The 26710-nt window shown below is 45.4% G+C and overlaps 1 protein-coding gene and 1 long non-coding RNA gene across 4 annotated transcripts in view; both read right to left on the bottom strand.

Moving 5' to 3' along the window:
- Positions 1 to 12598, bottom strand: part of LOC306659721 (uncharacterized protein C10orf143) — a 44880-nt gene extending 32282 nt beyond the window's left edge. For both annotated transcript variants that reach the window (XR_013763397.1, XM_079137441.1), the window contains exon 1: positions 12030 to 12598. Coding sequence is in view for 1 of the 2 variants with exons in the window: in XM_079137441.1 (XP_078993567.1) it covers positions 12030 to 12179 (150 nt within the window). In the remaining variant the exon portion in view is untranslated. The remainder of the gene's footprint in view (positions 1 to 12029) is intronic.
- A 2180-nt stretch (positions 12599 to 14778) lies between these two features.
- Positions 14779 to 21226, bottom strand: LOC306659723. Of its 2 annotated transcripts, XR_013763398.1 has the most exons (4): positions 21051 to 21226; positions 20688 to 20811; positions 16592 to 16712; positions 14779 to 16510 (listed from the first exon to the last, which is right to left on the bottom strand). It is a non-coding gene; the product is annotated as an uncharacterized lncRNA (long non-coding RNA). The 2 variants fall into 2 exon arrangements; XR_013763399.1 differs by having other exon boundaries at positions 14779 to 16712; positions 21051 to 21225.
- Positions 21227 to 26710: the final 5484 nt, after the last annotated feature.

Below are 26710 nucleotides of genomic sequence, written 5' to 3'. Positions count from 1 at the left end.
GCCCCTTTGAGGAAGCGGAGTATGCGTGGGCTGCGGCCCTCGCCTCGCACTTAAGTGTGCACGTCCAGCCCTAGAGGTGATCACTTAGCCATGAAAAGGACGTGCTGCCAAGACAATTTCATCACAGGGGAAATTCAAACCCATCGTGCTCAGTGAAAGAAACCAGACACAAAAGACCATACGCTGAGATATTCCACTTGCATGAGATCTCCAGAAGAGGCAGATCCAGAGGGGGACGTGGGCATGCAGAGGTGTCCCTCTGAGGTGACGAGGAAGTTTCAAGCCCAGGTGGTGATGGCTGCACTTAAAGAGACCCTAAGCCTAAACACCATCTCGATGACCGCGAGAGAGCAATCCAAGGAAGGGCGAGCGCCTGGCACCCTGGTGCGGTCTTCCCTGAATAAATGTTCTGGAGATGCCAACAATTCTCACGTTCACATGTTCACTCCCTTCCTTTCTTCTCAGTTAAAAGCACAGGCATCTGCATAAGTTGATCACCGAGAGGTGCTTCCTTCATACCTACTATGCACCTTGCTTGGCTCGGGGCACTTGGTTATTGAAGAAGCAGCCAAGTCACTGTCCTTCCAGAGTGGCTGCTGAACACAACAGGTGTATAAAGGAACTGTTCCAACCAAGGAAACGACCTTCCTGATGATCCTCGCCTCATTCTGACTCTCTGTCATTTACAAAGAAATCTGCCACAAAACAGAAATGATTGAGGCTATGTGTAGCTGACAAGGTAAACATCCGCATTAGGGCTGTAACAGAGATGAATTATCATTGATTTCCTTTTCCAAGAATGATAGCTGAATATATTTAAGTTAAGCAGAACACAGTATAAAGTAGCCCAGCAGATTCTTTCTAGAATAAAAACTGGGTGCAAAAACTAAATAACTTGTTTCCTGAGGAGCGGGTCACAATTACTTCAATGGTAAGAGTAACCCCTGGAAGGCACTGGGGCTTTGCCAGGGGGCTGCTTCATCAGATAGGATTCCTGATGTTTCACCAGGGATCTCAGCTGATGAGCTACGAAATTTGGGTGAAGCTAGCAAAGTTAACTCCCAATCTTCTTGCTTTCTAGGTTAGACTGCTTAGGGTCACTGAACGGAGTTAAAGTCATCAATATGTCTAAGGTTTGCTGACAAAGGACTACAAGCTTTATGGGATAATTTCCCAAGAGTAGCAAAGGCAGGTCCAGAAGTTATCCACATAGTAGAGTGGACCCAAAATATCCTCAGCCCGTTTTTTCACCAATTCGTATTACCAAGGACTGATGAAAATATCATGTAGCACTTTATTCATATCAAAGTTTGCACGGTTGCATCAAAAACATTCCAGCCACTGGGGCTGTGGCTCAGTGGTAGAGCACTCACCTAGCACACGTGAGGCCCCGGGTTCAATTCTCAGCACCACATAAAAACAAAATAAAGGTACTATGTCCACCTACAACTCAAAAGTATATTAAAACAACAACAAAAACATTCCAGATGGAGACAAGGAATTACCCACCCTTTGCACAGGCTCAAGCTTGCTCATCTCTGGCCTGGAGGAATGACCTGTGAAGGTGTTGCTGTAAAAGCATGTCTGCTAATGGACCGCGTCCAGACTGCTGCCCATCTGCAGAAGAGTGCAGAGGGGTGACGATGTTCCCAGATAAACAGACCCCTCAACAGCAGATGAGCTAAACTGCACAGAAAAGTCACAGTGGGTTGTTTAAGTGAAGCTGCTGCTGTGTGCACTACCTAAGAGTGTCCGTCTTTTTTTTTTTGCAGTACTGGGGATCGAACTCAGGGACTTGTGCTTGCGAGGCAAGCACTCTACCAGTTGAGCTATCTCCCCAGCCCCAAGTTTCTGTCTTTTTAAGACAATCTTTAAAACATTCTAAATCAAATCAGGTAGAAAACATTTAGAGTTAACATTCCTGAACACTTTAAGAAGGCCTTCAAACTTTAAACTTTGGTGTAGGTGTATGTGCTTTGCCTTTTGAAACTCTGATCAACATTGCTTATCCAATTTCTTGGGGCCAAATTGGAGCAATAGAATTTACCCTCCTTCATGAAATCACCAAACACGGACAAAGTAAATTGAATAACAGACTTTAAGACACTGACAATCAGAAACAAAGACTGCTTACCCCTGAGATATGGGATGCAAATGAGCCCTATGACTGCCCTACCACATTGCCTTGACAGCTTCCAGGCTGTGGCATGGGAGGTGGAACCCAGGTGGGGCCTGCTGAGCTCCCTGAGATGGGGACACATGCTGAGAGGTTAGGGAGGCCAAGGATACTGGATGTCTCACAGGGCAGACTACCGCAGAAGACAGTTGCTTGGAGAGAGAAAGATGCACTAAGCTGAATATTGATCAGCATAGGTACGGGATGAAATTACCCAAGGCTATGGAAAGAACCACCTGGAAGGATTAGAAATAACAATGTTTGGTGCTCACACATGGCTGGGAACACTGCCTGACTCTACCAGTAAAACCAGAAATTCTCATGATTTTAATCACAAGACCCAAAGGGCTCAAGTACTTCCAAGTAGCTTATCTGTGTTCCAAAGCAAAGCTTAAGCATATTCATAGGAATCCCAAAATGTCCAGCACCCAATATATAAAATTGACAATGTCTGACATCCAAACAAAAATTAGTAGACCAGCAAAAAAGTGTGATTCATGAGAATAATCCATCATAGCTGACAGAAGTCACACAAGTGCTAGAATTGGCAGAGAAGAACATTAAAGATATTATGAAGATTACAGCTGATCAGCCACCCTTTGCTGGTTTGCCAACCTTTTGCCTGCCCGTCACCCACTACTTCATGTTCGCCCGCTGATTGCCCTCGGATCTCTTCCTGCCCATTGCTGCCTGGAAATCCACTGTCAGGGGTACCTGCAGGTTTGATTACATGCAGCCACCACCACCTTGGAACACTGGCCAGGGCCTGAGACCAGGGCTAAGGTTTGCCACTACCACTGCCACCATCTAGAGGCATGGCTGCTTCAATCTGGGGATATCGGCCACAGCCTCGGGATCTATTGTCAGGGTACCTGCAGGTCTGGTTGCACCTGAGGTCTTCCTGCTGGGTGTGCTAGTGACTGCCATCTGGCTGTTTCTTTGCAGGTTGATCCCTTGTGTGAGACATTCCTGGTGGTCTCTGCAAATTGAAATGGCACTGAAATCTTGGAACTGCAGCAAGGCAGAATCTGGGGAATCTGAAGCCCAGATCCATCAGATTGCAGCTGGGTCTGTATGGGCCAGTCTGGGCCTGGCAGCCCTGTGGAAAGCCAGAGATGGGGGCATTTCCCCAGGGAGAGCACAGGCTGAAGAAATGAGAAAACCAGGCTCTCTCCAGCTCAGTGAGTCCAAAGTGTATGGGGATGGAAGGGGCCAGCTACAACAAGTGGGAAGACTGGAAGAGGGTGAGGGTATCTTGCTACCGGCTTGCCCAGCGTCCACACCCACCTGACTGGTGTAACCATCAAATTTCAGACAACCCTACCTCAGGGGAGAAGGGAAGTTGAGAAAATTTTTGAAAGTGAATGGAAACAATCATTCAATTTTCCATTGAGACTTCTCCCCGCCCCCACATCTCACATCTCTACCATCTGTTTTTTTTTTTTAAATATACTTCTTAGTTGTTGATGAACCTTTATTTTATTTATTTATATGTGCTGCTGAGAATCAAACCCAGTGTCTCACACATGCCAGGCAAGTACTCTACCACTGAGTCACAACCTCAGCCCACATCTCTATCACCCTTGAATCCAAATATTTTTCAAGCATCAATTTATTGAGGAATGGGATATCTGAACAGTATATTAGAGTTTTGTTGTGTATTCTTATATTTTTACTTTTTTAAAAATCTGTATATATTTTTCTCTCACCAACCTGTCTCCTGGACTGTCTCTCTCACTTCTCTCATACTAACAGCCAACCTCTATTAATTCCTCCTCGTCTTCCTACACAGTTGGACCATCAGCTATCTCTCTTCTCTTCCCTCATTAACATCACATCTTACACTACTTCTGTTCCATCAACTTGAAACAGTACACCCTTTTAAAGCAAAACTTACTGTTTTCACTGTAGACAATAATCGAACACAACGGGGAGGAAAAGAATCGGTGCAGTTTATTACGACAAAACTGTAGACGACTTAATAGGAGGCTATTCTTGGTGTCAAGACACTGGTATATTGGTTATGCACTGGGGTATAGTTAATATGGTCTCCTCTCCCTTAGAGGCGAGGTGCTGGAAGCCTTCCAGGGATAACTATGAGACTACAGGGTAGAAACTGTACTGCCTCAGATTCCATACGGCTAGAGATGAGAGACACAGAAACAACATGAAAAAAACAAGGGAACAAGGCACTTCAAACGAACCAAGATGTTCCAACAATAGAATCCATGGACAGCACAGTAGAAGAACTGTCAGAGAAGGAGTTAGAAGGTACATAGGCTGATCTTTGAAATAAAGGATGGTATCAGAGAGAAATACTGGAAGTGAAAGATTACTTCAATAAAGAGGCAGAGATTATAAAAAGTTACCAAGCAGAAATCCTTAAAATGAAGGAAACAATAAAGCAAATTAAAAATTCAATGGAAAGTATCACCAACAAACTAGACCACGTGGAAGACAGAACCTCAGGCAATGAAGACAAAATATATACTCTTGAAAATAAAGTCCACATACAAGATGGTAATAAACCATGAACAGAACTTCCAACAATATGAGATAACATGAAAAGACCAAATTAAGATTTATCAGGATAGATGAAGCATGGAGATACAAACCAAAGGAATGTACAATCTTTTCAATGACATAATATCAGGAAAATTTCCTAAATCTAAAGAATAAAATGGAAAACAACTACAAGAGGCTAGCAGGACCCCAAATGTACAAAATTACAGCAGACCCCACCAAGGCACATTACAATGAGAATAACTAACATAAGGAAGAAGGACAGAATTTTAAAGGCTGAGAGAGAAAAAAATAAAATTACATATATAGGAAAACCAATTCAGATCTCAGGGTATTTCCCTACCCAGACCCTCAACACCAGGAGGTCCTGGAATAACATACATCAAGCTCTAAAAGAAAATGGATGCCAACTAAGAATTTTATATCCAGCAAAACTAAGCTTTAGATTTGAAGATAAAATAAAAACCTTCCATGATAAACAAAAGTTAAAAGAATTCACAACTAGAAAGCCTGCACTACAGAACATGCTTAGTAAAATATTCCATAAGAAGGAAATGAAAAAAAAAAAAAAATGAAAACCAGCAAAGGGAGGAACTACACTGAAGGAAACATCAGTCAAAGGAGAAAGTCAGTCAAGTAAAAAAACAAAAATAAATCAAAATGATCAGGAATACAATTCATATCTCAATAATAACCCTAAATATTAATGGTCTAAACTCATCAATTAAAAGGCACAGACTGGCAGATTGGATTTTTTAAAAAGACCCACAATATGCTGTTTTCCCTCTACAATGAAAACTACAGAACACTAAAGAAAGAAATTGAAGAAGACCTTAGAAGATGGAAAGACCGCCCATGCTCCTGAATAGGCACAATTAATATTGTCAAAATGGCCACACTACCAAAAAGGTTATACAAATTTAATGCAATTCCTATTAAAATTTCAATAACATTCTTCATAGAACTAGAACAAGCAATCATGAAATTCATTTGGAAAAATAAGAGACCCAGAATAGACAAAATAATCCTTAGCAAGAAGAGTGAAGCAGAAGGCATCACAATACCAGACCTCAAACTATACTACAGAGCCACAGTAACAATAAAGGCATGGTATTGGCATCAAAACAGACCTGTAGACCAATGGTACAGAATAGAAGACAGAGACAAAACCCACCTAAATACAGTAGTCTCATACTAGACAAAGGTGCCAAAAACATTCATTGGAGAAAAGATAGCTTATTCAACAAATGGTGCTGGGAAAACTGGAAATCCATACATAGCCAAAAAAAAAAAAAAAAAAAAATTAAATCTCTCTTACCCTGCACAAATATCAATTCAAATGTGAGCAAAGATTGAAGTTTGAGTATGTAGTGTGTGTGACAAAGTTTGATTAGTGGGTTCTAATAACAGCAGCATTCAAAGAACTGGTACTTGATATTCTATTAAGAAAAATTTGCCTCCAAATTTAAAGCCAGAAAGTCACTGGATAACTGAAAAGGAATCACAGTAATAGGCTTTTTAGATTTCCGGTATGTGTGTTAAGAATGTGTACAAAGTGAAATGTCTGTGTACTGATTCTCAATACACCAATAAAATCTCAAATATGAAAAAAAATGGCAACTATCAAGAATACAAGCAACAGTAAGTGTTGGTGAGGATGTGGTGGGCCTGCAAATTGGTGCAACCCCTTTGGAAAGCAGTACAGAGATTCCTAGAAAACTTGGGAACCACCATTTGACCCAGTTACTCCCGTTCCTCAGTTTATGGCCCAATGGACTTAAAATCAGCATACCATAGTGACGCAGCCCACAATCAATGTTTATAGCAGCTCAATTCATGATTCCATAGTAAAACTATGGAACCAACCTAGATGCCCTTCAACAGATGAATGGATTAAGAAAATGTGGTAGATATACACAATGGAATATTACTCAGCCTTAAAGAAGAATGAAATTATGGCATTTGCAGATATATGGATGAAGCTAGAGAATATCATGCTAAGTGAAATAAGGTGAAACTCCCAAAACCAAGGCAGAATGTTCTTTCTTTGATAAGCGGATGGTGATCCAAATGGGGGGGAGGTAGGGAAAAATGAAGGACTTTGGATTGGGCAGAGGGGAGTGCGGGGATGGGAGGGGTGTGGGGGTGGAAGTGCAACGAGATAGACATTATTACCCTATATATGTATGACTACACTACTATGTGACTCTGCACCGCGTACAGCCAGAGGAATGAGAAGTTGTGCTCCATTTGTGTACAATGTATCAAAATGCATTCTATTATCATGTACAACTAATTAGAACAATTTTTTAAAGGGTTATTATAACTGCATATGTTCAGGATGTTAAAGGGAGACATGGATCCAAATTGAAGGCTATGATATCTGAGATGAAACATGCACTAGATGTAACTAATGGCAGATTAGACACTGTAGAAGAAAAGGTTGTGAACCTGAAACAGCAATACAGGGTATTAGAAACTGAACACAGAAAGGCTTTAAGTAGGCAACACAGGACGACTTCAGGAGCAGATGTATAATTGCAGTTCCTGAAAGACAGGTAAGGGAAACAAGAAAAATATTTGAAAATATGATAGATGAAAATGTCGCAAATTTGATGAAAACAATGAACTCACAAGTTCAAGAATCAAAATAGCTCTAAGCACAAAATCTTAAGGATTTACTCCCACAAAGCACATGATAAATTGCTCAAAGCTACTGATAAATGTTTTGAAGTAGCCAGAGACTAAAGAAATGTAAATATTGAGAAACAAAGATACAGTGACTGCAGATTTCACCCCGGAAGCAATACTACAAAACAGGGAGCAACACCTTTATAATACTGAAAGAAAAAAAACTATCTTAGAATTCTGTGCACAGTGGAAATACTTTCCGATGATAGTGAAATAAAAACTTTCTCAGACAGACAAAAATTGAAAAACAATTATCACAAGTCTACCGTCCTATAAGAAATGCTAAAGGGGGCTGCAGGTGTGCGTAGGTGGTAGAGCACATGCTTAGTACAACAAAGCCCTGGGTTCTATCCCCAGCACCAAAAAGGGTGGATTAAAAAGAAGGAATTCCTTTAGGCAGGAGGAAATGGATGTCAGAGGAAATAAGGACCAATACAAAAGAAAGAGTTGTACTGGAAATGGAAACTATGTATACAAATATATTCTCTTGTTATTGAACCTTCTTCAAAATATGATAGACTGTTAAAAACAGAAATAGTATCAATATAAATGAAATTTACAGCATATGTCAAAGTAAAATACAGGTCTACAAAGCATAAAGTTGAGAGGAGGGAAAAGGGAGGTTCTCAGATGTGAAAGTGGGACACCATCACCTGAAGCTGACTGAAGACGGACACTCTAACTCATAAAGCAGACAGCAAAGCTACAGCTAATAAGGCAACTAGAGAAGTATGTACTATCATAAAAAATGTCCCTTAAACCAAGAGGGAAACAGCACAGAGAATGAATAGGACAATCCAGGGCCCAAGAGCAGAGCTGCTCTGGGAGGACAGTCCTAGCAGAGATGGTCACTCACGACCACAGCTTCTGGTTTGAAAGGCAGGCACCATCACTCTGAGATGCTGTGCTGGGCGGGGTGTGAACAGAGCTGGGCCCTGCGCACTGCATAAGAAATCTTGCCAGGAGTTCCAAGGTGAGCGTATCCAAGGCCTTCATCTCCTCCTGCCAGGCATCACACCTCCTGTGCCCACACAGGACCCAGGACACAACAGAAGCTCAGATGTCTGCAGGGGGAGATGATCAACACAGTTGACAGGCAGCTGACAGTCCCCACACTAGCTAACTGCACTGCAGGGAAACGTTGATCAGGACCAGGAGGCACCTGACTGGCTCTGCCCAGCCATCACCTGCCAGGCAATTTTCTAGGCTCTGCTGGTGGCTGTATGCACTCAGTACAGAGGCTAGGCTGCATGCAAACAGGCGGAGGAAACTAGCTGGAGTTCCCCAGAAATCAAATTCTGGAGAATCAGGGAGGTGGGGGAGAAAACTTGGAGAGAACAAAAAACTTCATACAAGAACTTGGATACTCGAACTCAATCTGGATTATTAGATCTAAGACTAGGACACAGTACAATATAAATAAGAACTTTATCAAATTAAGAGGCATACACACCATGGCTATAAGATACCCAAATCATCATTCTTTGGTAACAGGAAGCACAGCAACTGCAACCTTGTACTCAACTTCAGCAATTCCAGTCTGATAGCTCATTCATGGTTTCTTCCATTAAGTCTCCTCTGTTCTCTGGTCAATAATGACCTCTGGCTCCCCTTCCCTGACAGACCTCAGCATTACACTTCTCATCACCTTATGAGGGCCAATTTAGGACAGTATTGTCAAACCTTGTGTTCCAGCACCCTGAGCCCCACACAGAAAGCTGTGTGGCCCAGTGGTTAGGGGGGGAAGCTCTACAGACAGCTGGAGCTTAGCTTAGTTCCACCTCTGGCTTGCTGTTGGCCCAGAGGACAGCCAACAAACCTTCCTGCACCTCAGTTTCCTCATTTATAATATGGGAATAATAAAAGGTTGTGAATCTTCAACTTGTTGGCTTAGGTTCAGACTTCCTTAACAGGACTCCCATAGCACAAGAAATAAAAGCAAGAATCAATAACTGGGATAGATTCAAACTAAATACTTTCTCTCAGCAAAGGAAACTATCAGCAATGCGAAGAGAGAGCCTACAGAGTGGGAGAATATCTTTGCCACTCATACTTCAGATAAAGCACTAATTTCCAGAATATATAACTCAAAAAACTCTACACCAAGAATACAAATAACCCAATCAACAAATGGGCTAGGGAAATGAACAGACACTTCACAGAATAAGATCTACAAGCAATCAACAAACATATGAAAAAATGTTCATCATCTTTAGTAATAAGAGAAATACAAATCAAACTACCCTAAGATTCCATCTCACCCCAATTAGAATGGCAATTATCAAGAATACAAGCAACAATAGGTGTTGGAGAGGATATGAGGAAAAAGGTACGCTCATACATTGCTGGTGGGACTGCAAATTAGTGCAGCCACTCTGGAAAGCAGTGTGGAGATTCCTTAGAAAACTTGGAATGGATCTACCATTTGATCCAGCTATCCCACTCCTCCGCCTATACCCAAAGGACTTAAAATCAGCACACTACAGAGATACAGCCACATCAATGTTCATAGTGGCTCAATTCACAATAGCCAGACTATGGAACCAACCTAGATGCCCTTCAATTGATGAATGGATAAAGAAACTGTGGTATATATATATATATATATATATATATATATATATATATACACAATGGAATATTACTCAGCTATAAAGAATAATAAAATTATGGCATTTGCAGGCAAATGGATGAAATTGGAGAATATCATGTTAAGTGAGATAAGCCAATCTCAAAAATCCAAAAGAGGAATGATCTCCCTGATAAGCGGATGATGACACTTAATGGGGGGTGGGAGAGGGACAAGAATGGAGGAAGGAGGGACTGTATAGAGGGAAAAGAGAGGTGGGAGGGGTGGGGGGAAGGAAAAAAATAACGGAATGAATCAAACATCATTACTCTATGTAAATGTATGATTACACAAATGGTATGCTGTTACTCCATGTACAAAGAGAAACAACATGTATCCCATTTGTTTACAATAAAAATAAATTTAAAAAATAAATAAAAGGTTGTGAAATCCAGATGATCCACATGGTAACTGTTCAGTGACTAGTAGTATTTGCCACATCACCACTAAATGTCCCAGAGTCACAGAAAGCCTGGAACAGCCTAACGGGAACTCCATTTTCTCCAAGTACCGCACCAGCTTTCTCTCAACACACTGTCTCCCAGGTGCTGGGGGCCCCTGAGGGTCAGGGTCATCTGGACTCCACCTTCCGCCCTGCCCTCCCATCACTGTCAGCAAGACCACAGCAGGCCGCTCTCCCCACCAGCTGGGGCTGCACACCACAGCAGCAGCCCTCCCTGGGACCCGACCCCACGGGGCAGGGCGGAAGCTCTTGAAGGTCCGTCCGTGTGACCCTGCCACTCCAGTCTTGCTTCCCTACTGTCTGAGCGAGTGCTGCGGTGGCGAGCATCCACACAGTGAATGACAACAGGGACAGCAACACGCAGGGGATGGCTGCATAAGACCTCGAGGTCCCTGGATGTCCTTGGGCCTGGGTACCCCTGCCTTACACCTGTATTTAGGGAACCTGGTTTCCACCACGCTGGACTGCTCATTTCCATACTGTTATGTGCGTCAGAACCAAACTCCATTTGTCTGCACCGACAATGGAGGCTCTCGGCCTCCGGTGCAGAGGAGTAACCTACAAGCTGGTAATGAAGTAACTGGCACCTAGAGGTGGGGTGCTGCTGTGACAGAAACACAGATGGCACTGGTTTCGGGTAGTGGCGGGATGGAACCCAAGGCCTTGTGCATACTAAGCACTCACTTTACCACTGAACTACCCTCCGACCCCGCTAGTCACTCGTGTGGAGGGGGGACTGGGGAGTGAGCCCCGGCCTAGTGAGTTACGCCCCAAAAGTCCTAATCACTTTTGCTAGTCTACAAAACGTCTGAAAAAACGTTGCCTGCGTTACTGAAAAAACAGATCTGGCATTTATCACGCCTGTAGCTCTCCAAGAAGTAACTGAGAAAGGAAGGAAATGCGGGTATCCTGGCAGCTCACTGCTGCTCCGCGCAAGGAACCCCGAGCGAGGTCAAGAAGTAACTGCGCACTTCGCAAGCGGGGGGAGACCACAGTTCTGCTAAGAGGCTCCATTCCTCTTCCAGCTCCAGCCCTACGGGATTCTTCGCGACCCGCGGCGGTGCTGGGCTTTCCTCCTGGGCGCTTCCTTCGGCTCCGGCCGGCCTCACCCTGCGCTTTCCGGACTCTCAGACACGCCTTCCCAGCTCTGCGCTGGAGCACTCCGCCCCGAGCACTGGCACGTGAACCTGTCCCACAGCACCCCAAGGACGCTAGAGAGCGGGCAGCGGGGGCCATCTGATCCAGACACCTAACACCCGAGGTCTTGGAGAGGGTCCTCAGTGCACAGCTCAGGAACCCCGGCCTCCGGTCCTGGAGAGCACGCGGGTAGGGGACGCCCGAGCTCCGCGACTCTGCGCAGGCGCGGAGGGGGCGGAGCGAGGTGGCGGCCGCGCATCTGACCACGCCCCCAGACACGCCCCGGGTGACGCGCAGGCCGCCAGGCCAGGCTGCCTCACAGGCGCTCCTCCACCCCAAGCCCAGGCTGGTTGAGGCCCGCCCAGGGGCATGCGCCTTCCCGTTCCCAACGCCCAGGCCCCGGGGCTCACCGCGTCCCCCGGAACCGGCAACTCCTCCGGCTTCCGCCGTCGCCACTGGCCCAGCGCCAGACTCTCCATGCGGCCTCGGGGCCGAGTCAGGGGCCTCTCAGGCCCACAGGGCGACCGGGCCGCCAGGCTGGCCACGCCCGCCACGCCCATCTTCCTTCGCACGTGCGCCGGGGGAGCCTATGAGGAGGCGGGGGCGTGGCCTGCGAGGGGCGCGAGCGCCGTACAGGGCCGTGGCCGCAGGCCGGAGTAGCGGAGGCCAGAGCTTCTCGGAGACCAGGGCTCGTGGGGTTTTGTCCGCGTGCCCCCGCTGCTGTTCCGCAGGGGAGGTGGCTTGACGCTTCTCGGGTCCTAGAATCGGCTGTGGGGCCCCGAAGGCCCATCCGTTTAGGATCGGCCACGCTCCATCCACAGCCCCGGAGGCGGCAGGAGGAGCGCCCGCCTCCTCTCTCTCGCAATTGGTCGTGGGGCGCCGTCCCCCGCCCTTCCTGCATTTGGTGGGCTGATAGATGGCGCCGCGGGCCAATCAGCATGGCGATTTTGCGGCGGTTTCTGGGAGTTGTGGACCCGTTGACGTGGGGAACCACCGAGCTCATGCCTGAGTGCTGCCCTGCGTGCGGTCGCCGCCTTTGGTGGCGTCCTGTGGATAAGCTCGGGAGCGCCCCACTCTGCAGACTGGAGGGCGCAGGCGCCGGGACCCACGGGCTGCGCAGGCGGAAGCCAAGGCCCAGAGGCGGGGTCGCTCTGCGGGCTCGGCGCCTACGCCCACGCCTGAGACCCCTGCTGTAACAGCCTGCCCGACTCCTGCCAGGCAACTTCCTCCGGCTCCGCCGCACAGCTCGCGACGGTTCTGCACCACGGCGCCCGGACCCAGGGCCCGCTTGATGAATTGAAGCAGGGCATTTCTTTGCCAACGATTGGCTGGCGGTGGGCTTGTGACCTGGTTTTGGCCAGTGAGAAGTAGGGGGTCCATCGGGTGAGTTGGGAAGGACTCTTCTTCCTGTTAAAGGTGGAGGTGGATGTCTGGAGCTGCCTCCTCTACTGTTGCCCGGTGTAACTTTATGGATCTGCTGCAGCCTGGCCGCACCAGGAGCTGCTGGGGCAGCCCTAGTGGAACGTGGGAAAGCACCCAGGGCTGGAACGACGTGCGCTTCCAAACCACCCGACTGCCTGAGTCCCTGAGAGCTTCCCATTCTGCTGCAGTGGAAGGCATCATTTGTCCATAGCCCTGTTCTTAACCTTTACAGTGAAATGCACGAAGCTGTACTCAGGCTACTTGCTACGTGACCTTCAAATTAAGGAGCGAACCTGCCTCAGTGTCCTGACTTGTGAGAGATGATGATGATGACGACTGACAGGGAGTTGTGAAGACTAAGTTAGATATTTACCTATTAAGTACTGAGCACTGCCTGACACAAGTGCTCTATTAAACAGTACTACTACTGTCCTCAGGACTGCTGCCACCGCGGGCTCAGGATTCGGTATCAAAACCCTTGGGGCCAGATGTGTTTTTTAGAATTCAGAAATATTTGAATTTTGAAAGGGGTAGTGCATATACTACGTTTTCTGCAACACCTCCAACAGGATCTCGGCCAGCACCCTACAACCAAGCATTTCTACAGCACCAATGTGTGACTGGTTACAAATATTTGCCCTGAGTGTGATATATAAAGATTATAGTCTCATCAGTTCAAACAAGCCTGCTCCAAACATGGGAGGGGGAAAACGAATTTTCAGAACCGTTTGCATTTCAGACTTGAATTAGCGCACTGTGGTGGCCCTATACTACTTCCCTCTACTTGAAAAACATGTTTTGTCTTGCTCTTTAGGTTGAGTGACTTGCTTCGTTAACCATTTTCAGAATCATCAGTCTTTGTCCTTCGGGCTACTTTTCAGCTGTGGATAGAACAAAATTTCAACAAGTTTAGTTCCAAGATCTAATTGGTTCTTACTAGGGAGTCATGAACCAGGCAGCATGTAGTCTACAAAATAGAAAGGTGTACCGATGAGATAGAGGGGATGAGTTTTACAGGGAGAACAAGAGTGGAGGAACCAGGAGCAGTAAACAGCAGATTGGTTTATTTCAAGATTCCTTATGGGGGTACAAATGAAATCTTGTTGGCTTAATGGGATTTGGCTCTCTGATCTCTTAGGTCTGATTTTACCGTAAACAACTTGGGTTTCTGTGGTGGCGTGAAGCTTGGAGTGCACCACAATGTTTGGAACACACTGTCTTCTCTAGCAGGTGCTTGAACCATCCCCAGAGCCATTCCCCCAGGTAAGGAAAGAAAGAAACTCAGTCCGTGAGCCCATATGGCAGTGGGTGTATCTAGAAGGAAGCAGTTTAGTCTGCAGATGTAGCTCAGTGAGGGAGCACTCATCTTACTCTGCAGGGCCTCAGGTTTGATCTGAAGTGCAGTTTAGCTTGGCATGCTCTTTACCAAACGTCAGTCATTTGGGAGCTCACTGCAAAGGGTGTATTAAACCTCTCCTGTTGTTTATGTAGTATATTAATTTAAATTCTCAACATCTTAAATTTTTAAAAAATTTAAAAATAGTACATTGCATTTATGAAATGGTTTAAAATATTCATTGTTTAAATATGTTAAATACATAACCTATTAGAAGAAAATGTAGGAAAAGCTTCATGACTTTGAATTCTTGCATATGATACCAGAAAAACAATGAACAAAAGAAAAAATAGATAAATTGCACTACATCAAAATTTAAAATGTCTGATTTTTAAAAAATGTACATCAAATGATATTATTAGCATGGTGAAAAGGTAACTCATGAAATAAAATATTTGTGAATCCTGTATCTCATAATGGGTTAATATCCAGGTGGGCACAGTGGCACATGCCTGTAATCCTAGCAGCTCAGGAGGCTGAGGCAGGAGGAGAGTTCAAAGCCAATCTCGACAAAAGCAAGGTCCTAAGCAACTCATGAGACCTTGTCTCTAAATAAAATACAAAATAGGGCTGGGGATGTGACTCAGTGGTCCAGTGCCCCTGAATACAAAAACCCCCCCACCAAAAAAAAAAAAAAAAAAAAAAAAAAAATCCAGAACTTAAAGAATGCTTACAAATTAACAGTAGCAAAAAATAACTAGTAAAACCTCTCCCTAAAGAAGATATATATAAATGGTCAGTCATCACTGAAAAGATAATAGCATCAGCTATCAGGGATATGCAAATCAAAACTATCTTGACATATCACTTCATGTCCATTAGGATAACTATCAAAAGAAAGAAAATGAAAATAACAAAGTATTGGATAAGATTTGAAGAAATGGAAACCTTGTGTGTTGTTGGTAGGAATATAAAGTGCTATAGGTACTACTGAAAATATGTTGGGCTGGGGTTGTAGCTCAGTGGTAAAAATAAATGAATAAAAGGTCCATCAACAACTTACAAGTGTGTTTAAAAAAGAATATGTTTCCTCAAATTAAATATAAAATTACCATATAAGCCATTTGTCTATACAAAAATCACTGAAAGCAGAAACACCCATGTCCATAGCAAAATTTGCCACCATATCCAAAAGATGGAAGCAACCCTGGCATCTACTGGTGGATGAGAGAGTGCGCAACACAGTACACCCAGCCGACGGGAGGTTATTCTGTCTTACCCCATTTTGTTGCATCATCCCAGATGTGGAACTCATATGCAAACTTTAAAATTTATAGTGTACAATATGTAATTATATAATAATGATAATATTGGTAACATGTTAATGTATGATATATGGACTATGAAGCACCAATAAAATATGGAAAAATAATATGATTATGATTTCCATCCTATTTTAATGCATCGTCTGTTAGTTTCACCAAAATATTGGCAGAGTGGTAAAACTGGGACTTAATGGGTTTAAAAGGGAAGAAACGCTGAGGCATGGATGAAGACTGAAAACTCCGTGAAGTAAGCTATTCACAAAGTCAGGTCTGATTCCACTTACGCAGGGCACCCAGGGCAGACGGTAGAACGGTGGGTGCCAGGGCTTCGTCAGGGGAATGGAGATCCATGTTTAATGGGGAGGATTTCAGTTTGTGGAGAGAAGCTGTTCTGGAGGTGGTGGTGGTGTGGTTGTGCAGCATTGTGAGTGTTCTTAACACTACTAGCCACACACCTAAAGATGATTAAGATGGCAAATATTGTGTGATACATATTTTGCCACAGTAAAAATTCATTCTTAAATAGAAGTAACTTCTCTGTGCATCACGAACTCACCTTGCCCCCACCTTCAGGGGAGGTGTCTCAGGAAGAAGGTGACTGGAGTCCCAGTCCTTCCTTTCTCTATTTCCAGTCCTGAGCATGCTGCTCTAACTGCCAGACCACCATCTGCCTTTTGCTTTATGAAACTGCTCTGTGTGAGGTCCGTCTGGAGTGGCCAGCACTCCGTGAGGTAAGCTCTCAACTGCATCTCTGCTGCAGACAGCATGGTTCTTCATTCTGGACACATGCCTTCGGATTTGAAGTGGCCTGCACAGCAACCTGCAGTTAAGGGCTTCCCCCTCCCTAAGAGTGGGTCTCTGCCTCTCTCTCTTCCCGGGCCACACTTACCTCCTGAAGTTGGCCAGCACCTCCAGTAACCATTTTGATGTGACTGTTGCAAAGACATTACTTCTGTTCTTCCTCTTTCAAACTCCCAAGGTCTCTTTAGGAATTTCTACCTCTGCTCATCCTGTTGGAAGTAGAAGACAGCTTATGAAGAGTCTAGTGCAGACTCTGGCTCACAATAGGTGTGCTGTAGAGCGCCTTCCCTGCCCTCTTCCTTCCTAAGAAATTCCCAGCCCTTCCTGGGCACTGGTACAGTGTCATTTTTATCTTTGAGCTCTCTGTTTCTTTAGCTATGATGTAATACCGATGGTCATCTTGGTGATATAATACCGATGGTCATCTTTGCTTGGGATGCTGGCCTATGCTACCCCTGGTCTGCTTCTTGCTTTTCAGATTTCCACTGAAGTGTCTGACCACCTAATCTAAAGCAGCCACCTGGTCCTCTTGCAAGTGCCTACTCCCAGTGTCCAGCACTCCCTGCTGTGTGGTAGTTTTCTTTTGACTGATTGATGTTCTGCATCCTCCATATCCCAGAATGCTTGTTCTCCACTGACCAGGACCAGGCATACTGTTGGCATTCAGGAAATATCTGTCTGAACTAGAGACTGCTGGTCAATTTGCTGTCTTTGATCTCACTTAATCCTCACAATGACACTGCAGGGCTATCTTTGTGTTCAGATAAACAAAATGGAGTCACAGAGATGTTGCCTATTGGTCAGGACTGCAAAATGATCAAGTAGCCTGCCTGTATGCAGACCACACGGTCTCCTTTTCTACCTTTCTGCTGCTCTATGGCTTCCAGTTCCTGTGTGATGCCTTCTTATTAAGCGGCAAGGTGGCTTAGGTAAAAATAAAAGTAGCTCCAACTCCCTCCATTTCTCCAAGGGCCAGAAGGCCCCGGGTGTTCTGGGGAGTGTAGATCAGGGAGTGGCTTTCTCCAGTGCATCTCTGCTGTGGACAGTGTTCTCCATTGTGGATGCATGCCTTTGGGTGTGAAGTGGCTTGTACACAGCAACCTGCAATTACAGACTTTTGCCTTCCTAAGGGTCTGCAGGTCACGGCCTCCCTCTGTCCTGCTGGCCTTCACCTGCTTGGAGCTGGCATGTGCCTCCAGGGCCAGGAGCTCTTCCCACACAAGGCTTCTCCCACTCCTGTGTTTACCTCAAGTCAGCCCGGCCCTCTCCTCCTGCCCTGTCCATTCTCCTTGCTCAATCCAGACAGCGTCCATCTCTCCCTGGGGCCTTTTCCCATGGAAGATCCATGAAGGCTCCAGGCCCTGGATGCTCCACAGAATCTACTGGCTTTCCTTGTGCTGTCCCCGCCTGCTCATCTGCCTTGCTGGTGAGCCCCAGTGAGCCCTGTGTCCTTGCCCAGCACAGGGGCCCAGTGTGGGTGCTCAGCACAAGGCTGGTGAGTGAATGATGTGTCTGAAAGGCCTCTGGAGAGGGTGCCCTGTCCTGCTACCCACTCTGCGGCTGCTGTTGGCCAAGGAGGCCCTGGCAGAGCGAACACAGATGGGACGTAAAATGGGAACCCACACATTGAGAACGCACAGCCGTACACAGGCCACCTCTCCTCTTTGTAATTGCATCTTATGTATGCAAATCGAGATTGCCGAAGAGGGCTGCTTGGGTTGTCTCCAGGGGCCCCAAGTTTTGCTGCCCCTTGTCTCTCACCTTGGCCTGGTCTTTAGCACTGTCCTCTCACTGTGAACGGTCCGGTTTTTCTATCCCAAGAGGATTAGATCGGAAGAATCCCATCTCCCTAAGTCAGCCACATGCTTGGGTTAGTCAAGGTCAAGGTTTTGTTCCAATGTCATTTTAGCTTAGGCTGTATTTCCTTTGATTGCAAGACTCAATACAAGATTGTTATAAATGCAAGTCTTATGATAATCTAGACTACTTCATTAAGAAAAAAATGATAAAATAGCAACCCATTGTAAGTGTACTCTATAAGGATGACCAAAACAGGTAGGAATTTAATATTGACTTTGTGACTCATGCAAATTAGAAATTTATATGATACTATATAATGCATCCCACATCCAACCCATAATGTCACTTAGTACATGCAGTAGGCAAGAATTTTATAATCTCTTGTCTTGCATTTTCTTCATAGGCACTGTAGATAAATTAAAAAATATTAATACTCTGCAAATGTGCTTTCCAAAATCAAGAGCTTCACTTTCAAATGGAACTCATTAATTGTATCTCATTTTAATCTATTCCCACTTCTAATAGCCTGGTAATGTTTGCTAAATGCCACACACAAGTGTACTTTCCGTTAGGCTTTGTTTTAACAATAGATTGAATTTTAGCATGATGTTTTATATTTCATCCTAAATTCCAAGTGTATGAAGTCACATTGGTTATGTTTGATAATCCATTTTTGGTATGCATTTTCGTATAAATTAGAGGGTGTTTTTGCCTTTCAGCTTTCATAACATAGTAAGGAGAAAAAAACCCTGTATGTGGAAATATGACTGATGCCACATTAGTGTGTGGGTTGGAAATAATAAGGATTATAAATGACTCACTAGGTATAGAAAATAAGAGGAGAAGACTTATTGGGGGAGAAGTAAAAAGCTTGCTCTCTTTATGCACAGCCGAAAGAAGGCACCATGAAAGATATATACTGTTCACCTTCTTTTTATTTCTAAGGGAGTTTTTATTAACCCCTTTTTATCAATCAAAATAAATTGATTGCCAGTGAATGCAATATTTCCTGACTATTTGAAATTATAAAACAAAAGCAAAGACATGCAAACTCACATACCACGTCCTCCAGTAAGTAAGAGATCAGCCCCTACCAAAGGGATTGCTAAATAGTACTGAAGATCTTTATTGCCACCTTTTAAAATGGAACATTTCACTGAAGGAAAAGATTAGGACTTGGGATTCATTTGGAATCCCACTTCATCCAGCTGTGTGAGTGACCAGGTATTCATTCCAGAGCATTATTATTTAATATTCATACCTGTCATAAAAGGACATGTTTCTGAAGGGTAAATACAGTTATGGCCAATAAGAACTCAGCTCTGGGTAAGGAATGATATAATGTAATAACCTGATTCAAGAGGAGAGGGACCTACAGAGCCAGGAATACATCTGTGAATCTCCCCCCACAGAGGGAGCCGGATCTGCTCCGGTGTCACTGTGATGCGGTGAGATAGAGTGTATGGAAACGAGAAAATAAAGTGCCCAGCAGTCAGGAGAAGGCTGGAGGGTTTGTGACAACAGGAACAAAACAGTGGTTTAGAGAACAGGGCCCCACACACAGGGCAGGCGGGCTGACGGGCCCCTCAAGGCCCCAAGGCTGCAGGCAGCCCTTTGCCTCTGGCAGCAGCCCCTTGCCTCCAGCAGCAGCCCCCAGGGCTGCCACTTGCTCGCAGCCAGACTTCTGATGGGCTCTGGCTGGTAGAATTGTCACTGTCCTGGCTCCGCAGAGCCAGCCAAAGACGGCTGAGCATAGCTTCCTCCTTTAGCTCCATGGAGAAAAGGGCCACCCATTTTGGGGTCTGGTCCATCTGCCTCAACCTAGAAAGGTGACTGTCTCTCCATTATCATCTCCTCTTCCTTATTTCTCAGTCATTTCAACTAATGTGAACTTAAAAAAAACAATGTTATAACTGAAAAGTCCAAAGATAATGTTGCCACCAAATATTTCAATATTTCTTCTGATGGAAATAAGCCCTATGTCGTATGAAGGATCAAGTAATGATACCAACTCAAACTTAGGCTCTTTGTTAAGTCCCAACAGAGTTTTTGCTTTACTCTCACCAAATCAGCGACTTCATCATGAGAATATTAATACCAACCCATTTATTTATTCAGACAGATTCTATGGTCAGGGAGCCTATGTGGCCCTTAAAATTCAGTGTTTTGCTTTTTCCTTTCTTTTTTGTTTTGCCCTAGAAGAAGAAACAAAGCCAGCCACGGTTTTGCAGAAAACTCATCCCAACCATTTAAGTTCCAGGTACGAGATGCATCTGAAACCCGTTCTGTATGAAGCAAGTCCAAATGTACTCACATCTTCCAGGGGCATCTCCTGGTTTCCCACCTCCTGATCTGCCCCAGCTTTGGTTAGAGTAGCTACTCACATGCCACGGGGCTCCAGGGTTGGATGAGGAGGCGGTACTGAGAGAATGACATAGTCCTGCCCCGCTGGACTCCACAGGTCTGGTCATGGTGGGACAACACTCACACAGCCCCAGCTGGACCACTCTGGAAGAGATGAGAAACGAATTCAGATGACAAGTCATAATTGGTGCTCCTTTTTCTGTCCCGGGAGGAGAGCCTCTTATATTTTAGAGGGCAGAGAACGGGGAAGATGCCCCGTGGCTGTGGCAGACGTTGGAAGAAGTTTGGCCGATATGACTGTGGTCACTGATTTCACTACATTTCAATGGATTAGCCTTCCAGGCTCTGTTGGTGTCTGCCACACGTCAGCACCAGCTACTTACCCTGTCCTTTGGCCAGAGAGGAGCCGCGTCTCTAAGGGGTGTGTTTCCCTGAATTCTATCCAGGATCCCTTCTGCAGAAAGGAGGGGCAAATGTGCTTGGTGTCTGCTGGTCACTCCAGAGGTCCTCTGGGTGGGAACATCTCCAACCCAAAGCAGTCTGTAAAAGAGGACCTGGGTCAGTGGGATAGAGGGGCCTGTGCACCCAGGGAAACAATGGGGTGGGACCCTGCGTCTGGGAAGGGCCCAGGAAGACATGTGAGTGTTGGAGCCAGCCGCCTGAGTGTAACTGGCCAAACTTCTTGATCCCTAAGAAATTATTTCTGATTTTACAAGTGGTCTTATTTGTGACCTAAAGCAAGTTCATCTGTGTCCTTACTTTCTAAGATCGGCATTAAAAATTAAAAGTAAGAGGAGAAAATTGACTACCAGTGGACTTGTAGAATAAATACACAAGCACACACAAAGCAATGTACTTGTGAGACATTCTGACTCAAGAGAGGATGTAGCTGCACATAAACACAGGCGGCGCTCTGCGTGCTTGGTGCAGTGGACTGTGGTAGACTGTGTCTGGGCCATCACATGGGGACTGGCTCCGGGGATGTCCCGGGTGGGTGCGTGATCCTGTGCAGAGCTCTTCCTTCCCTCTCTCCTGTCCGCCCTGCTAGCATGCTTCCGTGGGCACAGACCAGGCTAGTGACATTTACAGGATCTCAAATACACAGCTGGTTGGAACGAAAAGGGTGGGGGAACTGTTGAAAGTTTGGGGGTTAGGGAAAAAAGCGGGTATTCTGGGCGGTTCAGCAGAGCCTCCAGGGAGGCCGCTGCAGCAAGCTTGAGTTAATTCTCAGCTGTGGTCTCTCTGGGGTGCATAAAGAAACAGCTCAACAAAGGCACTCCTTCTCCAGCCTGGAGAGGCAGCTGATGCCACCTGCAGCCTGGAAGCTGCTCTACAACCCACCACAGCGACCAGCTCCCTGGCTGGTCCTTGCTGGGGGAGAGGAGATGAGAATTTATGCAGGGAACAGAAAATGGGTGGTCAACTACTGAGATGAGTTTTTTCTTCCCCGATTAACTGTAAACAATTAAAAACACGTTTAAAATTATTTTTACTGAAGAATTTTCAGAGACTGCAGTGATTGGGTTCAGATTTATGAATTACATTTTTCTCACAATGCATTCCTTCCAGCTAATGCCTTACGGGACTTTATGGGACGTGATCACAGTTTTTTTTTTTTTTTTTTTTTTTTTAATTTTTTTTCCTGTATAGCACTCCCACAACATTGAACCCAAAGCTGGAACTAGATTAGGTTAGTGGCACATGCTTATCCAGTCAGTCTTATCTTCTTAGGAGGAAAACCAGATTACTGTGAAAACCATCAGATAGCACATACTTCTGAAAAGAAATGGAATGTATTTTTATTGGCAGAGTCAAGATGAAGTATGTCTTGAAATCTGTTTTACAAATAAACTTGCACATAAATTGTCCGTTCACTGCTTGGAAATCTTTTTTCACGTTTGAGGAGCTGTCAGAGGTCCCTAATAAACAGTGAGTCTTATTTAGTTTACTGGATATGTAATTCTTCTTTTCTTTGAAAATAATTATTTTTCAAGCAAGTGCAGCAAAAATACAACCAATAAAAATCTAGCTATGACAGAATAAACAACCTTTATAGCAAGCATACGCATCAGGTTCTCCCAATAAAAACAGTTTCTGGTAAGGAAGAGAGCACAGGAAATTGGTTGACTTGTCCCCAGACTGAGTTTCCCACTGTGAGAGTTGAGAGAGAAGGCAGGGCGGCCCACCCCACCTCCATACCCTAGGTTGATCCTTGGTTATCAGAATGACAGGAGGAAGGTTCCAATTGCCAGGTGGCCCTTGGGCCAAGGGTAAGGAAGGGGCTGAATGCCTGGTTGGACCCAGTGTCCAGTTTATCTCAGCATGGTTTAGTGAGATATACCTCCCAAGTCCCATACTTGAGGCCAGAGGAGCTGAGGGGTGAAATTCCCTGTAGGACTCTGGCGACAAGGGGAAGGTGGGGCAGCCATTCATGTCTGGGTTCCTCCATTGTGGGTCCAGGTTCGTTGTCTGGGGGGTGGGGGTCATGCCAGGCAGGTCGCAGTGCTGGGGGCTAGGATGAAGGCCAGGGATCCCTTCTAGGCTGGGTCAGCCTCATCTGGGGCAGGGCAGGTCCTTCGTGGGGACGCATATTTGCTTTGGGCCTCTCCCAGGCCTGCACCCAGGCCATGGTCACTGCATCTTCAGCACCTGCATGACCCAAGTCCAAGCTTGGCAGCATGGGGGATTCGTCTCCCGCTGGGCCAGGTGGGCTGGGGCTCCCCCTAGGGAGCTCTGTGTGAGCAGTTCTCAGCAGACGTGCTGGGGCTCATTTATGCTTTTATAGTAGCTCAGAAGATGTTATCGCAGCTTGAGAACTGAAATTAAAATATGTATCCTTCAGGTGCAAATCTGCGGTACTTACAGCTTTGCTCGTTCTCTGCAGGGGGCTCCATTAATCTTGTACCAGCGAAATTCCTAAGGAAATTAATTCCCTCCAGTTGGGGTTATTCTCCACTGGTCTTCAGGGGCGGAGTAATTGGAATTTAAGAGCCTTAAGAGAAGGGAGCTGTTGGCCATCTGACTGGAATGACAACGTGTTTTCATGCTCTGCCCTCTCATCTTTCCCTCCAGCACCCTTCCTGTTGCTCAGCGTCTCTCGGTGGGGCTTGGAGACCCCCACCTGGTGGGAGTTGGATCCCAAGCCTTCATTTAAGCTAAATATTCCTCTCCATGACAGGTTGTTTGGGCCCCCACAGTACCAGGCCCTGTATCCACTGAGTAACACACAGTCACAGGCATTAATGACGCATCAGAAGTTCCCGATTAAATATTTCCTCACCTGTTTAGGAGCAGTAAATATTAGTTGTTGTTATCCAGCAAAATAATCACACCACACACACACCTTTGAAACAGTCAATTTGCAGACATGAGGTGGTGCCCCTTTGTTGCCCCAAAGTCTAGGACATCCCTTTCCTGCCTTCCCCACTGGAGCTTGGGCCCTCCCCGGCCAGGACTTCAGTCCCTAGGCCCAGAGCCTCAGGTCCTGGTTCTCACGCTCCAGTCCCCTGAAGTGTGGTACAGCACCCTTGGGCAGCTTAATTGTCCCCACTACAGCCCTTTGGAGGGTGCTGTGCGGGACGAGCCATTCCTCCCCTGGCAGGGCTGTCTCAAGCGGACCTCCCCAAGGAGTGGATAGGATACTGCTGAATAAGGGCGTATACGTGGGGTCAGCAGAATGTCAGTGGTCCTGGACGAACACATAGGGTCATGGACCCAGATTAGCTTACTCTTTTGCTCTGTTTCTGAGCTTTTGGGTACTAACGGGGCAAAAAGGAAAGGCCAAGTCCATGGTGTTCTGAAACAGGTCAAAACCACTGAGCATGGAAACGGCCAGCATTTCTTCTGGGCCCTAGTGTGCTCCGAGGGAGATGACTAGACGCTCCAGAGGGGTGGTGGGCAAGAAGAGCTCATGGCAGTGCCTGGGTGAGCCCTGGGACTGCCTTCCCCTGTGGGGTGTCTGGGTGGGTTACTTAGGTATAAGCTGGGGGTTAGGCAGTGATGGGTTTCACATCATCCGCTGGAGGGATTCTGAGTGGAGAATATGGATACTGAGCAAGGGCCAAAAAGCACTACCTATTGGTTATCTGTATACATCTGTAACTTGGGTATGCCAGCTCCCCAAAATGCAGCTTGGCTCCATGTGGAGTCAGCAGCTTTGCTGCTGAAGTCAGTGCATTTTAAAGCCAAGAGGTTGTCTGCCATCCCCTGGGCAGCTGATAGCAACAGAGGGTAACTTCAAGAAAGAGCAGCCCTGGGCCCTCATCCAGGAGTTCTGCACTGTTTCTTCCAGTAGGGAGCCCTGGCTCTCTCCCTTCCTGGGTGCCACGTTCTGAGCAGCTTTCCTCGTGTTCCCCTTCCCACACCTCAGCCCTAGAGGCTACATGGACTGAACCTCTGAAACCCTTCGTTAAGATAAACTTTTCCTCCTCTACGTTGTTTCTTATCAGGTCATTTGGTGACAGTGATGCGAAGCTGACCAACACAATGAGGAAAGAGGAAGTGGTCTATGGTTTCCTGCATTGCCACAACGCCTTTAAATTGCACAGAAATCCTCCACTCTTGTGTAGCAGTCTGCTCTTTCTCCTGAGAGATCTACCTGGATGTCCTGGTTATACTTCTGGAGAGTGCCTCAGTTTTACTACCTCTAGGCCAACACCTGAGCAAGGGTAGCACATGCCTAGCTAGACAAAGCTGATGCTTTTAAAGTGTAATTTGAAATTTGAATAAAGTTACATACAATATGAAAAAAAAAGTAGGGAGCCTTCTCTGCAGCAGGGTGTATGCTACTTTCAGCAAATTCCATTCAAAGGAACAATCAGGATTTATAAAAATAGTCATGTTAGAGGGATGATTGCTCCTTTCTTAAAAAAATACTCATTATAACATATTTCCTTCCTCCATTAAAATTTAATTAAATTACAAAGGCAATCCATGCTCTTTGAACACATGTACATGACACAGAAGAGTGGACAACTTCAAAAGAGAAAGGTCTCACCTTAACACTCCTATCTTCACTTGCTGTGGCAAGTTCTCTAATGCTTGGGGAGCATTCTTCTGGAGACCTTCTATGCCACATTCAGCTACATAATTATATATTTTATTTACATATAATTCTATGCTTAAAAATGGTAACCAGAGTAGGATCCTGTTTTTACAACATGATTTCCCTGCCTCCTAATGCATTTTTCCCCACAGTGGTATCTAAGTTTTTATTTACATTTTTTGTTTTCTATCAGCTAAAGTATTTATTTAAAAATAATTGTAGATTCATATGCAGTTGTTTAAAAATAATACAGAAATTCTGTGTACACTTCCCCCCATGGTAACATTTACAAAATTACAATATAGTATCACAATCAGGATGTTGATATTAGTATACAATCCACCTGCCTTTTTCAGATTTCCCCGGATTTATTTGTACTGCTGTGTATTTATTTCTACACTCTTGCCAAGAAACAAAACAGATCCATATTGGTTTTCTTGTTGCATTTTTAATAATATAACTGACGTTTTTAGTAACATGTATTTCTCAGGGTGAGGCACATACGTAAACAGGGCTCCTAAGGCTGCTTTTAATCACTAGAACAGAGCTGCCAATAGAAAATATAAAGTGAGCCACAGTGAGCGTTGTCTGTAACTTACAATGTCCTCGTAACCAGAGGTAAAAAGAGAGACATTTAATATAGTTCACAAAACCCAATATATTCAAAGTGTCATCATTTAAACATGTAATCAATACAAAATTATTAGTGATATATTGTATTCCCTTTTTTGTGCAGTCTTTGAAATCCGGTGAGCTGGGTTCTCCACTATCTGCTGGCAGGGAGCTTGGATCTGTGACTGGCTCCAATGCAGGCCCTTGGGAGGGAGACTGAGCTTCGGTCCTACCTAAGAACGCGGCCCCAGGAGGAGACAAGCATAGTTTAGGACATGAAAATGTCCATGCTAGAAGCAAGCACAGGTGGGCCCTGGGTCACCCAATTAGACAAGACTCCACAGTGCTTGACTCAGAGGGCAGTCAGAGCAGGAGGACCGGGCAGGA

Source organism: Sciurus vulgaris (genome assembly GCF_902686455.1).
Source record: "Sciurus vulgaris genome assembly, chromosome: 4".
Lineage (NCBI taxonomy): Eukaryota > Metazoa > Chordata > Mammalia > Rodentia > Sciuridae > Sciurus > Sciurus vulgaris.
This window is presented reverse-complemented; position numbering and strand designations above follow the sequence as displayed.